This window comes from Drosophila arizonae, chromosome 2 (assembly GCF_054131065.1).
Source record: "Drosophila arizonae isolate 15081-1271.41 chromosome 2, UAZ_ARI_1.0, whole genome shotgun sequence".
Lineage (NCBI taxonomy): Eukaryota > Metazoa > Arthropoda > Insecta > Diptera > Drosophilidae > Drosophila > Drosophila arizonae.
The window spans coordinates 1711540-1726766 of NC_142922.1; the positions used below are offsets into that span (position 1 = coordinate 1711540).

Below are 15227 nucleotides of genomic sequence, written 5' to 3' on the forward strand. Positions count from 1 at the left end.
CATAAAACTTATAAGATTTGCCGACGAGATAGTCTAGCTTCATGGCTTTCATGTATAGAATAGAAAGTGAAAAGTTCAAGCAATCATATTTATTATTAGAATTTATTTTATATAAAAATATGATTTATGAATTGAATAAATTGTACTTGTATCTGACTATTACCATTATCACACCATTATGATTATTACTGTCATTATCTTTATTATCGTTATCAAAAGTGCTACCATCATTATTATCAACATTTGTTTACTCTGAACCCATTAAATGTGGGAATTTAGCATATATTATAGAACATACATATATATGTATGTATATAGCTATTTTTATTTGTTTGTCCGCATGAATGCAGCAATCTGGTAAGCCATAGAAACTACATTTATATTTATAATTTGAAATTCATATACTTCTATTAACCAAACGTCGTATATTTTTGTTTTTCGGTAAATTCTATTATTTCTTTGTTATTGCTCAATTGATTTCGGCTTATACCACCAAAGCTAACGATTTTAATATTACTATAGACATATCTGTCACGAATGTAGAGATATTAAATTAATATTATATTAGATTATTTTTGTATTTTTTATTTAATCAACGAATTTATTTTTGTTTATTTTTTTAAACGTTATATTCATACGATTGTTCCGAAGTATCTTAGCAACACCATTCGTATGTCTCTGGCTTCTCTTTCAGGTCGCATCGAAATTTCATATAGAAAGCTCAACTAGAAAAAAAAACTCACTCAACAATTAATTTCCCAACAGTAAAGCCCATAAGCGCAGCCGCTGCGTAAGCCTCACAGTAAGCGGCACGCGTGCTTTAGTGAGCGTATGTGTGAGTGTGTGGAAAAAAGTGTGGACTGATTGGAATAGGAGCTCTGTGCTGGTATCTGGGTATCTCCTAATCGAGTATTTCCGACTGGAGCATTCTTTCTTGTTTATTTGAAAAGTTTCAGTTTTCATTTCTTTGCAAAGGTGAATCACATAACATTTTCTAATCAGTCGTTCTAGGAATTTTATTAAATGGCTGTCAAAACAAAAACAAACTGCTGAAGCGTATTTCGACGGAATCGATACGTTAATAAACCCAGACAAATGCACGACAACATGTTTACAAAAGCCACATTAATTGATTGCGTCTTGCACTAAGTGAAAGGAATATAATACAAAGTATATTTCATATATTTAAACACAATTTATCTACTATTAAATACTATTAAATAGAACAAAAAATAAATGAGAGAGAGAGAGAGAGAGAGATGGGAACATAAGAAAAATAATTCAGATGTATAACATTTATCTATTATTATGAACTCTTTGCAATGTCACACACATTCACGTATATGCCCAATTGCTTAACTTATTTGCAGTGTATAAGCTTGACTTTGAATGCCACCAGAGGCACTTCATTGGCGCCTTTAGGCTCTCAAAGGCATTTAGCTTAACTAGGCTTGCTGCGCTGAGCCCCAAAAAAAAAAGAGAAAAAGAATATGAAGAAGAACAAACGAAACAAAAACAAAAAGAAACTAAAACATAAAACACAAAATAAATAAGCGCCTTAAATGAGCGCGTACAATGGGGCGTATGCTTAATCCCATTTAGGCAGTTTAATTGCAACAGCGAGAAAGTTGTGCAAAGTGAGAGTGGTGGAGCGAGAGGGAGCACATTGGAGAAAGCAAAACTTATGTGCATGCTTTTAATCTAGGGGATTATATATACGTGTGTATGTGCTTGTGTGTGTGCGTACTTGTGCTTGTATGTGTGTATATGACACTGCTTCCACATAATTAACTTTTAATGGCAAGGCCGCGGCTAACAGAAAAAAGTGTTGCCTACTTCTGAGCGTTGCAGCAAACACATATTTTGTCGCCGACAAGCGAGGTTAATAGATAACAGTAAACGCTATGAGGCAGCGACAGAGCAATTAGATAAAATATAGTGTAGTTAAACCTTAAAAATATTATCTTAAATTTTTGAATAATTTTTCATTATGTTGTTTTTTATTAGTTTTTTAAAATATAAATTCCATGTGATGTCAGTTGCATGTTAAGTGTAAATCTGTTGCCAAAAGTAAGTAAAAACTTTAAGCTCGAGCTGCAAAGTTTTCGTGTTCTTGCAGTCAAGTGTTCACTGTGCTTAAGTGGCGGCTATTTTTGGCTAGTTTCTTGGCCAGCCAAAAGCGTCAAGGACAAGGCAAAGTTTGTTGTTGCTGTTGTTAGTTGCACATTTCATGTATTGCTGCACACCTGCAGCGAAATTGCACGTGTGGCACGTGGGGCATGTGTCATGTGGCAAGTGTCTCACACTTCTCTAGACTCTGCTTGACACTTGGACAGTTTTTCGACGTCGCGCTCATGAATTTCGCTAAAGCTTTTATGCATTAGAGGAGCCTAGAACCGCAGCTCAAACGGCATAGACAGTTGCAGAGGGGTGACTGAGGAGGGAGGAGAAGCAGTTTAGGCAAAAGTGAGAGAGAGATAGAGAGAGAGAGAGAGCAAGAAAACCGTAAGACTAAAACAGTTTGTGGGGAAACTTTAAAGTAGCTCACAGAGATTTGACTTGATATGTGAATGTGAATATGTCTGTGTGTGTGTGTCTGTCTCTGTACGAATGTGGCTAAAAACACGTACCAAATATAGCTCGTGGCATATGCGCATACACTCTTACATACGCATTTGCTTTGACTTTGATTGTTTGAGGGAGGGGGCGGGGCTGAGCATTCGCATTCACAAGGGGGCGCTTTAAAGAGCCTTGGCCAACAACATGCCAGGCTTGTAATGGAAATTTAATTGTAATCTAATACAATGTCGACTCAGAAAACTAGCTGGGCTTTTATCTGGCAGCAGGCAAAGAGCAAAAGGCAAACCACAGCAGCAACAACAACGAAAGCAAGGAAAAGCTGTCGCTCAGCTGTTGTCGACATTTGGCAATGTCATTCGATTGTCAATACGGGCGGGCCGGCACCCCCGGGGGCGTATACGCAATCAAAAATTGTCTATCTGTGTATATCATATAACAAATTCAATCAGACAAAGCGCACGACCTAATTGAAGTGTATGCGTTGCCAGCGGCCCAAGACAAATGTTGATGTTGACTTAATGCCTCGACATATACACAGGCAGAGACGCACGCACACGCACACGCAATTACACACACACACTCACACTCAAGCGTCAGACAAGAGAAGCTCAGCAGCTTATCAATTATTTAGACATATTTTGAAACATTGTTGTAGTACTAAGTGACTGACACTGAAGGCATACAAAGAGAGCAGCGAGTGAGAGAGAGAGAGAAAGAGAGACAGAATAGATACCTACACTTGATAACTTTTTACATTATTTAAACATCTGCCAAGGGTAGTTGGGTATGCTAATTTTGAGATACCTTCGCAGAGCAGACAGTAAAGGGAATGATATATGCTAAACTAAGATATAGACTTAGTTAGTTAGAGACTAAAAGAGAGACTAAGATATAGATTGAGTATTCGGTTCGTATGTATGTTAGTTTAGATATACTTAGTAATGTAGTATATAATATTTATACTATCTATACTGTATTTAAGGTGACCATTTGCGATAAATTTTGTAGCAGCAGCTTTGTAAGTTATCGCTAGAAGCTGGAAGTCTTTTACTTTAAATCCATATCTAATAATTCTGGGGCTTGTAATTCGAGCATTGGAGGAGTGTTTTTCATATATCTCTATACTCGACTACTTTCATTTTGAGGACAAATTCCATGCTTTAATACAGTAAATATACTTGATGCTCTCTTCTATCCCTGGAACACTTCCTGGCAGAAATTGTAATTAGTTTTGTTAGAGCATAGAAGAGGCCAAGATTTTTTTTTTTTTTTTTAACAATTCCTGCATTCTACGCAATACTTGTATGTGTGCGCTTAGAGTGTAGTTAAATTCCAGATAGGACATGCACATATGCATATATGTATGTATATCCTGTGAGAGCCAGCGGAAGGGAACTTTCTACACATGCCGCTAATATCCAATTAGCGTGCGGCGTTCGGTGTGCCGGAAAGTGTGCTTCAATTTGTCAACCCCTATGCTGGATAGCAAGCATATGCCACAACAGGCACAGGCACACACACACACAAACACACACCCACAGCTACGGCTGGCCTGGCAGCTGGCTGATAAGGCAGCTTCCATGGTATTAGGTTTTATTGTTAAATTAGTTTATTGGCTTGTTAAACTAGAAACCGATAATCAACACACGCTTCCTCCTCTTATTTGCAGCAGCATGTGCGTGGCATAAATCAGTAGCATCAACAATATTAACAAGAAGCAGCAGAAGCAGAAGCGGAAGGAGAAGGAGAAGCAGCTGCAGCGTGCATTGTTCTAGCCAAGAAGCGGAAGCGCAAAGTGCTTTTTGGAACGGCATAAAATGCATTTACACTTCGAACGGAACATCAACACAAAATGCGACTGCACAATACTCTCGCTCTCGTGGATGGGCAAGGTGCCAGATGATATACCCGAGGTAAGTTCATAGCAATGTTAATGCTCAATAGCTATTAGCAGCTGATGGCCTCGACGGCCTCTGACGGCCTCTGGCTGCCTCTGACTGCCTTGGTCGTTTGCTGTATGTGGGGCTGTTAATTTCAGAGGCCATCCTTTTCCAATATTAATACAATGGATACCGACAATGTCCATTAAACTGTCCGAGCACTTTAAATTGCTGCCAGCCGGTGTCATTAGATGAGCTCAGCTCGCAGAGGGGGCGAGAGGCAAATGAAAGGGGGCGCAGCCACGGGAAGCTATAGCCATAGCCAGAGCCACAGCCATATGAGCGTGACAATATATAAAATGAGGGTATATACATTTAATGGGCAAAGCCCTGGCATTAGCTCTAAAAGCTCGTGTAGACAAATAAAGCATGGAATGTGTAATATTCATGTGAGAGCTTAAGCCGAAGCATAAAGAATATGTTTAAATATTAAACTTGAAAATTGATAAAGCAGGTCTTAGATCCATTAAGAGACAAATTTACGTGCAGACGAATTGAAAATGAAGCATCGAAAAATGTTCGACTGTAAGTGAAGGGGTTCATATTGGTCATATACAGTGTTTGGTGTTGCTAGAGGCAGATCTGAGAATTATACTTGAAAAAAACTAAATTTATATTCAAGAGTTTTTATGGAACTTGTTTGCATTCGACAGAATAAAAGGAGTACAGCATTTTGTACTCACATTACTTAGTAAACATTCACAAACCTAACACACCCTCATACTCCTTTTGAGCTGACATATAAGACCCATTAGAGAAGGAAACCCTTTGTTCTCAACCATAAATAGCGCAACACAGGCTAAAATAGTCAAACCTATTTTATTTTATTGTTGGCCGTTTAATATTTAACCGCAAGTTAAGTTGCTACCTGCTTCACTTGGTTTTCCTCACACTCCTAAGACTTTCACAGACTTCAATTGATATCGATTGGGGTGGGCTGAGCGACAAGGGACTTTCTTCAGGGAACACATTAAAAATGAATAAACGGGGTAAAATGACTTGTTTAAAATGTGTGTAACAGTCAGAAAGAGGGTGCTATATATTCTATATATACATGTATCTGTATCTGCTTGATTGAGTTGTCATTCCGTCAGTCAGTACTTATGGGCACATCTCTCTTAAAATATGAAGTGAAAACGATAGTAGATTAAATTCTTTTGCACCTGTGCGCCAGTCTGTATGTCTGTCTGTTTAGACAGATGAGGGTTCTAGATGTGAGTCTTCCTTATATGTCATCCTAATTCCTCTTCTATGATATATCTATAGATTACCTTAATTTTCCTAGATACACGTTCGTCTAGTAGACGATTCATTCGACACATTTTAAATAAATATTAAAGTCGATATTGTTGTACAATCATCGATTAAAATCGATATTGAACATTTGGTAAATTTTAAATATTAAAATCGATATTGTTGTACAGTCATCGATTAAAATCAATATTGAACATTTGGTAAATGAGCTGATTCGTATGCCTTGATATTCAGGGCTACCAAATATGTCATAAAGTTTCTATTTAAGCATACGTGGCTTTTCTTTTTGGACAGGTCCTTCCCTTATCCCAAAAAGTCTCATAAAAGATTATGGCAATTTGTACCTGGCTCCCTTACCGTGCTGCTAGGGTATCTTCCAGTCAGTCACAGTCGACTGTCGCACATTTACTTGCTTTTCTACGCTTGAGTTCATTTGCGGTACTTCTCAAGTGTTGGCGAACAATGGCAACCGGAAGTGTTGGACTCAGGGCGGCCCGTCTCGCCGGATCCATATCTATATTTAGGACTTTTCAAATTGATTTTATGTGTGCGAGCTCCAATTTGGTCGATGCTTTGTGTCTGCGCGGGTGTCTTAAGTTTTCCAATTATTATGAACTTTGCCAGTGCCTGCATCAATACAAATGCCGTATAATCCTTTTTATATTGAGTATAAAAATCCAATCACGTTCGATGCCCCGACGTCTGGGCTTCAGCGTTATTCCTTATCCTGTATCCTGTGTGTTCTTTGTGGCGGCCGAACTGAAGTCGAGTGGGCGCCTCAAGTGCGGCGAGTGCCCGCAGCTCCAGTTGCACCTGCCGCCCGCATATCCCGCACCTCTTCGTTATATGCCTGCTCTGGTTATCGGCCATCCGTCGTCGGTCTGTTTGTCTTTCTGTTTGCCCATTCGTCTGGGCAAATGCTCCATGTGCAAGCAGCTCACTTGCTAGCGATTTATTTAACAGTTTTCAATTTCATTTTCAACACTCGACTGTGTGTGCGAGTCTGTGTGAATCTGAGTGTGTGCGAAAGTGCGCCTGTGTGCGAATGTGTGCCTGTTACGTGTGCGGTTAAGGCCACGTGTCAGGGTTTGCGCGTGTCGATTCTTGTGCCCATTCTCCCACCCAATCGGCTGTTCTCTAGCCATTTCCATTTCCACATTCAATTCCATTTCCATTCCCGCTTGCCAGTTGCATGTAGCCTTTGGTTTTCTTGCCATGCCTTTGCAGCAATTTACGGCCGATAAGCTTCTGTTCTTATACCCTGTAACCATTAAGATACGCGAACACAGAGTCTTTACATATTCCATTTGCGAAGTGGAAATCTTTGCACAAGAAATGCGCATAGATAGCTGTGAGGTGGAGAGAGAAAGGGAGATAGATATTTTGCGAGAAACTGAAGAAAAAAAACTGAGATATAGCAAGATATAACAAGAGAGAGAAAAAATAATGAAGGCATAGGTGTAAAGAAATAGTGAGAGTGAGTGAGGTAAGAATTCTGAAAGAGAGAGAGAAATTTTGAGAAAGAAAGAGAGAGACAGATAGATAGAGAGAGAGAGACAAATTGGACCAGATATATTAACAAATACATTTGGAAACAGATGATAGACAGTCCCTATCTCTATCTAACTCTCTATTCTCCGGATAGTTTGAGACAACTAAAATGAGTGAGAGAGAGAGAGATTTTCGAGAAAGAGAACATTTATTTTCAACTCAATTCCAAGTTATATTTTCCAAATTAACCAAACTAGTATAGAATTCTAGGGTATCAATGAGCTGATCATAGCTCAAATTCATTTCATTTACAGCATCTCACGCCGTGGTGCTAAGCAGTTGACGCTTTCAATTCGTTAAATGTGTTCGTCCGCTGGGAGTTCTAACTGTGATGTCGAAGATAATTCATCTCAGCAAAAAGCCTCGCAAGCTCGAGAGTCTTTAAAAATTCCCTTAGCGCCTGGCAATACATCAAAGTATTTCTTCAATTTATGAAATATACATAAGTATATATAAATATATATACATACATATATGCACTGACTTTGATGAAGGCAGCTCGGACTTGAGCCTCGCTGTCGTAATATTTTAACAGACACTTTTCATGCTCGGCGATTTGAACTTTAACTTTGGCTGACTGATTGCTTCTTGCTATCTCGCTCGTCATCTGTCCTTCTCTCTATATTTGTGCTGTGTCATCAAAGCCAAATGTCTCTGGCGATCATAAAACGCAGCTCCTTAAAATCCCTGTCTGTCGCCATGGCAATCAACTAGCTGGCACAATAGACAGCGCTTGACTGTGGCAACTGCCAAAGTCAGCCTCGAGTCAAGTGCACAATGTGCGCTGCATATAGGGAGACACATGACGGCCCGCCCCTGCCAGCCCCTTCCCTGCACACATCCCTTACTGTTTGCTGTTTGGGGGTGGCAGCCATCTCAACTTTCGGCGGCATTTCGGCATAAATTGACACAACAAACGTTTCTGACATGGCCCAAAAATGAAATCGTAAAACGAAATTCAATACCATTGAACACATGCACATATTAATGTGTGTGTATGTGAGTGAGTTTGTGTTTTAGTTTTTGCACAAAATCAAAATCTAGCAACTGTAACGCATTGCATAATGGCATTGTCATTTCCTACGTGGACATTATGCAAATCGCTCAAGAAGTGAATTTCAATGTTAATGTTAGTTATACCCTGTAATGGATGCGAAGAGAGTTTTATTTGTATCTGTAACTCTATGTGTATGTGTATCTGTATCTGTATCTGTATCTGTATCTGTATCTGTATCTGTATCTGTATCTGTATCTGTATCTGTATCTGTATCTGTATCTGTATCTGTATCTGTATCTGTATCTGTATCTGTATCTGTATCTGTATCTGTCTACTCATTTCCTATGTATGTTACCACTGGGTATATACAAGTCGATCAATTCACATCGTCCGGCAGCTCATTAAATTCATAAATTCATAATTTAAAGGCATAAGCGTGCTGTGAGTGGCTTTCCATAAATGCGAATGCTCGCAAATGCTTCGCTAAGCCGTTTTCAGAAAGTATTTTGCATATTTATGGCGCGCTCGAAAGTATGCTACGATTTGTGCTTAGATCTTAGATGCCATAGGACTTAAAGAGGCGGAGAAAGAGATGGAAACAGAGAGAGAGAGAGAGAGAGCGCGAGAGAGATTCAACATTTTTGTGACCGTGTTGTCAACTTTTAATAGGGCCAATAAATTGCAAAAGCCGTTACATAAGCCGCATCAGGCTAAAAGGCCAGCATCCTTAACTGGAGGATGAGATGCCAAATGCTTGGCATCGTTTAGCTTAATTAACTCTTGGGCAACTGTTGATGAAGTTCGTGTTGTTGCTCTTGCTTGCTTTTGCTGTTGCTGTAGTCGTTGTGCTTTGCTTTAGCTCCTACTTCTGTTCACTGGCTCTCCCATTCTGATCCTGGCCGGTGTCCTGGTCTTAGCCGACTTAGCTGTAGCTTCATTAGGCAAAGCGCTAAGCATTATTAATAAGTATCTCTTCTACTGCTGACGTTGACTGTTCAACTCAACTCTCAACATTTGCTGGCTCAACATGTCTCGCTCTCACGCTTTTCTCTCTCCCTCTCTGTTTCCATTTGCAACGTTTTAATTACACACCGTAAAAAATAATCGAGTTCTTAGAGCCATTCAATCTGACCCGCAAATGAGCGCTTGGCCACTGACCGGCCTGCGTCACAGAGACAGAGAGAGCGAGATAGACGCTGAGGGGGTATAATACCTTCTAGTTTGTGCCGCTAATTATGTGCACTAGACTGTGCTTGTGCTGGGTTTGGCTGGCGGCGTTTCATTTTCTTTGCTTATTTGTTTCATTCCATTTCGTTTCGCTTCTTTTGCTGCATATTTTACGGCACTTTTGTTGAACTATGTTGGCAAGGGGAGCGGTGGGGCGGTGAATAGGGGGAAGTGGCTAGCGCTTTATTTATGTTTGTTTCATTGCGCGTGTTTTTATTTAATTTCGCAAAGACCATTAAAATGCCAAGCAGCTGTTGTCGCTGCTGCTGCTGTTGCTGCTATTGCTGCTACCTCTGGTTACGTCTCTGCGTTTATTATATTCGTAATGAGTAGAAAATACCTTAAAGCGAGGCTGGATTATGGGGCATATTAGTTTATCAATTTATATATATTTAGAAAATATTCCCATAGCTGATAAAATCACTTTTAACCGATTAAGTTAATAATAAGCGCCTATATGAATAATATAGCATATGTATATCGATATTTCGTATGACAGTTAATTGGCATAGCAAAAAGTCAAATTCAACTCTATTTCTTTCTCTATTTATCTTAAATTGATTATTGTAGGCGATGTTGGCATAGTTTGATAGCTCTAATCGAATATCGATATTTATATTAATTGGCGTATACAATTGTTCATTCACCACAACGACAGTTATCGATACAAAACTATCGAAAAATATATAATATAATTGATATATGTATGTAATATTTTATTCAATTATAAGTGCTAAAAGTAAAAATATGCTAGTAATACGATACAAATCTATCGATAATATATGTTCTTTATACTTATCGATAAGTCCATAAAACAGGAGTTATGTGTGTATGTATATATTACTGTATTTATATATGAGCTCTGCAACTAAAACTAAAGACAGCCTAAAAAGCAGTATCGATAGCACCATGGATAGTATAAAAGTTGTATGGCTATCGAGAAAAATATGACTTGTTGATATATATATATATATGTTTAGCTACATAAATAATTATATTCAGTTGTTGTACTAAAACTAATAAACATGCTCGCAAAGCAATACCATTTGATCGATTTTATAGCCTATTTATAGTTAACGATAGTTAAAAGTTCAGTTCAGTTCATTCCTAATCCTTTGATTAACATAAAAAGCCATTCAACTATTGAATGTCCTCCGAGTACTTGTAAGACGAGCATATGCAGCTAAGCTCTTAAATTGCGTGGTATCTTCCAGTTGTGCTTACTTACAGTGCCTACAACTTTATGGCAAATGCTTGCTTTAAAGCAAAAGTTTGTGTTTGTTGCGTTAAACAACCCTGAACAAAAGTTGGGCAGAGCATGTAACCAAACTCATCTGCTCGCACACACACACACACACACTTGAGTATTTATATATACGTATGTATATGTATATATATTTATATATATATGTATATGTGGAGCACTGCTCACGCGTTATAAATGCGTTACGTGTGAACAGGAAGCAAGCCACCCCCACTATTGCCCCAGCCCCTTCTGGAATCTCCAATTGCCATGGCATAAGCTGATTTAAACATGACGCCCGAAGGGTTTTTGTTCGGCTTGTTGAACAGGTGCCGATTACAAGTGCCAATTTTGTTGTTGCCATTGCCGCTGCTGCCGCTGCTGCTGCCAGTTAATTGAAAACTTTTTTAATTGTTTTTTTCGCTCCACGTGCACTTATTTTTGTGGCCTAAATGAAGTCGAATTCAGTTTAGGGACCAACTGATTTATGGCCAAGTCTTTGGGGCGCAGCCGCCTGTTGTTGACAGATTCAATTAAGCGATGGCACGCGCTAAGCTCAACGATTCTAGTTAGCTATTCTGTCACTCTCACTCTCCCCCTACATTTGTCTCTCTCTCTTTCTCTCTCTTGCACACATTAGCTAGCGTATCTCGCTCTCGCTCTCGCTCTCTCTTTGGGCCTTTAGTTCAATTGCATTGGCCGTTAAACGTTTTTACATGCATTCAATCACTTCTCATTTAGTTTCAGTTCTAAAAACTGTAATTCTGTGTGGACAATATGCACACACACACACACACGCGCTCGCACACATTCTCTCACACACACACAGCTACATCTGTCCAGCTTAAGCTCCGGTTCGCTTCTAGCTGACGTTGTGGCTTTCAGTTGTGGCATTGATTGGTTTACCCAGCATTTTGTTTGTTAGCCTTGTCGTTGGTGCTGCCAATGTTGTTGTTGTTGTTGTTGTTGTTGCTGTGTGTTATGTGTGGTTTTATGGCACTTGCCACATGGCCGCATTGCCACATTGCCACAATGTCCGCCCACATCCAATTGTTGCACTCCAAATCAATCAATTATGGATGTGACCAAAGTTAACTATAGCAACAACTTTGCCTTCTCCTATTCTATCTCCCTCTCTTTCTCTCTCTCGCTCGCTGTGCATGCAACATTTGCTTCGATAATTTTGTTGATTTTCGTCTTCTTCTCTGCTTCTACTTCTATTGCCTTAGCTCTCATTCATTATGATTCATATTTTTCATTAAACTGATTGAAAAGCAAAACTTTTTGCAATATTTCAATTTTGCTTTGGATGCTCGTTTCCCATAGAGCTTTGATTTGTGGTTCTGTCCTAAGGGAATTCAAAGCATTTCCTTGGAGTAAAGCGTAAGAAGTTTATGAAAATATTTATATATTTATATAATATGCAAATAAATATCAACAACATTTATAATCAAAGGTTGATAGACTTTTGAGGCTACATAAGTTTATGAGAATTACATAGAAGGGTGATTATTTGTTTCATTGTGTGTTTTAAGAGGGTGAATTTGTGCATGAGCATCAGAGATTTTATATATAATATATACATAGATGCGCTATTTTTTATAAAATATATATATAAAATAAAATAATTAATTTGGTAGAAGTATGTATATGAACCTGATCCTCAGAGATGCTTGAAAGGACATAGCTTATTATTATCATCCAAGATTCAGTCATGGTCCTTTGTATGTTTTCATTCAATTTTTCATTGTTGCCTTTCTCTGGTCATATTTCGCTCAGTTTGCGCTGTTGCTATAAGCTGCTTTACTTCTATTTGTTGTCTGCTGGGTAATTGCTTTAAATCGTATTCAATGAGCGAAAAAATATGCGCTGCAGTTTGAAGTTCCGCTTCGGCGTCCTTTTGTTGCATTACGCATCCGCCACGTGCGCAGGGACCGAAAAAATACAAAAATACAAGACAGTTCTTACGCTTTGACAGGCAAAGCAGAAATGTCATGTGGATTGGGAATCGGGCAACTGGGGAGCGAGGATAAAGGGTAGCGCGTCTGCTATATGCAACATGCAATATGCAATATGCATCATGCAGCATGCAGCATGCTGCATGGAGGATACGGAATACCGAATGCATATGCCAGCTGACATAACATGTAACTCATGCTCCATTTGTCAACGGCGGCAGCGACATGTGAAAACCATTTGCAGCTCTGCTGGTTGCTGTTGTTGGCATCGGCCTCTGATTGCTGTCTCTGTCTGTCGCTGTGCGTATGGCCATCTCTTTTCAGCCGTCTGCTATGCGCTCAATGCTGTAACAAAAGATGAGTTGCACTTGAGCATGCTAAAATGCGTTATTAAGTGCATAAATATGCAATGCGCACAGCCCTCGCTCGCTCGCTCGCTCGGCGAACAATGGGGCCCAGGTGAAACTGGGCTGGGGCACAGGTGAAAGCAAATGTGCGAAGAGCTTTTGAAATTTAATAAAATGCAAATGCAAAGCCTGCGAAACAGACATGTGCAATTCAAAACTTGCACAGACATGTGCTTAGCCGCCGCCACCCACTCTTGGAACCCAATGACCTCTACCCCTCTACCGCTCCATCTCTCTCTCTCTCGCTCTTTGCGCACGCTAATGAGTCGTTCCACCCTCCGCCCATGTCATTCATTCCCTCTTCTGTCTTTAGCCTCGTCACAAAGGTAGCCAAACGACAATGAATTATGCAGCATGCCCAAGGATCAAGAAAGGATGCACTGAAGCGGCTGCCCCCAAAACAAATTGCGGTAATGGCAAATACATGTACACTATCACATACACACACACACACACTTACGCATACACAATTACGAGCTTAAAATACTTTTTTAATTATTTTAAATGCAAATTGTGCAAATAAACTAAGCGAAGCAAAAAATTAAAAAAAGTATGCTAAGAAAAAATCGATAATTCCAACTTTTGGGCTGTGCTTGAAAAGGGATCAAAAGGTAAGCACGTGCACCATGCTAGCGGGCAGGTAGACACTCATATAAAACATACACACACATGGCAGTTGTCATCGTCACGAGACACATACATAAGTTGCCTGTGGCTTGGAGCAAAAGATAAAGGCAAAGAACAAAAAAATAAAAAACATGAGACGTGCTCTAGACACTCTGTAGCCAGAGCTACCCTAAGCCTAAGGGCCCTACCTTTCAAAATGAGTATCCCAAAATTGTAATACTTGGAAGTTGAAATTGCGATATGAAAAGCTACAATACATATTTGCTTAGATTGAAGCTATCAAAGTTAATATTCAAAATCCTGTTCCTCAGTTCAATCCCTGAACAACTAAACGGATTTTCACAGTCCTTAACAATTTCCTCTATATAGTTTTTTTTTTTTTTTTTCAAATATATGCTGACTTGAGTCTTAACTTGTTACTGGAACTGGGAACCAATATATATCCAATTTAGTCCACACTCAGAACCATAAGAGACCTGTTCATTCAAATGAATATTATTGACTTCTATATGGGTTAGCTCTTTACAGGTGCTAATCCATCCATCTGGAACGATTTCAATAGAGTGTACCATCTAGATTGATGTGGCTTTTAAGTTTTCGATATAGACCTTGAAGGAAATACATGTTATATGGAACAATATCTAACTCTACACCGTTCTCATGTCGAGACCCTCTAAAAGTGAGAAAGAATGTTGCAGACGTGCGTGACTGACTGCATAATTCTTGGGCATATTCCCAAGACAATTTAATGAATGAATTCAAAAATCAATATTTGTGATTGATTGGGTCGATTGGGAGAATCTACGTACTTGATAAGGTGGGAGTGCCCCGAAGTGAATTAGTACACATTTACTTCGAAGTTAGTACACATTCAGCCCAAGTCTTGGACTCTAGCTATAATAGTGGCCAAGGGTAGGACAGACAGACGAGCATGACACAAAACCTATATGCTCTTTTCAGCTCGTGAGCGAGTATTACTAAAAGACAACGCATAGCCCTTTTTTCCGTAATATACGCAAGCATCAGATCCTTCGAGACCCTCAAGTTGTCTGCCCTTAGACCTTGGCTCATGGCTCTCAGCTGTCGACCGTCGACTGTCGACCGTCGACCGTCGACCGTCGACCGTCGATTCTCGGCTGACGGTTGCCAGCCAAGCCTTTCACACTTGGCCCAAGTGGCAAAATGTTGTTACGTGCGCATTAAACCATATTTTAAGTTATTAAGTTATTGACAAAAGCACACGTCACCCCTTGCCGAGGGGGGTCTACGTATGTGTGGGTGTGTGTGTTGTGGCAGGGGCATGGGCAGGGGGAGGGGGTTTGCCCATGGCTGACAGTTGTGTTGCCAGGCCTGACAGCTGTAGGCGTGGCTGTGGATGACACTTGTGCGCTGCTTATCCTCAGTTGTTTACAATGCCAATGCCACGCCTTATATCCACACACA

General features: G+C 39.7%; 1 protein-coding gene across 3 annotated transcripts in view; it reads left to right on the forward strand.

The window, feature by feature from the left end:
• The window catches only part of Tusp (WD40 superfamily protein Tusp), a 39875-nt gene that overhangs the window by 3989 nt on the left and 20659 nt on the right, over positions 1-15227 (forward strand). For 2 of the 3 annotated variants that reach the window (XM_018007667.2, XM_018007674.2), the window contains exon 2: positions 4250-4493. In XM_018007667.2, coding sequence (XP_017863156.1) covers positions 4398-4493 — 96 coding nt within the window. In that variant the 5' untranslated portion in view covers positions 4250-4397. The remainder of the gene's footprint in view (positions 1-4249; positions 4494-15227) is intronic. The other variant, XM_089476538.1, reaches the window with a different exon arrangement.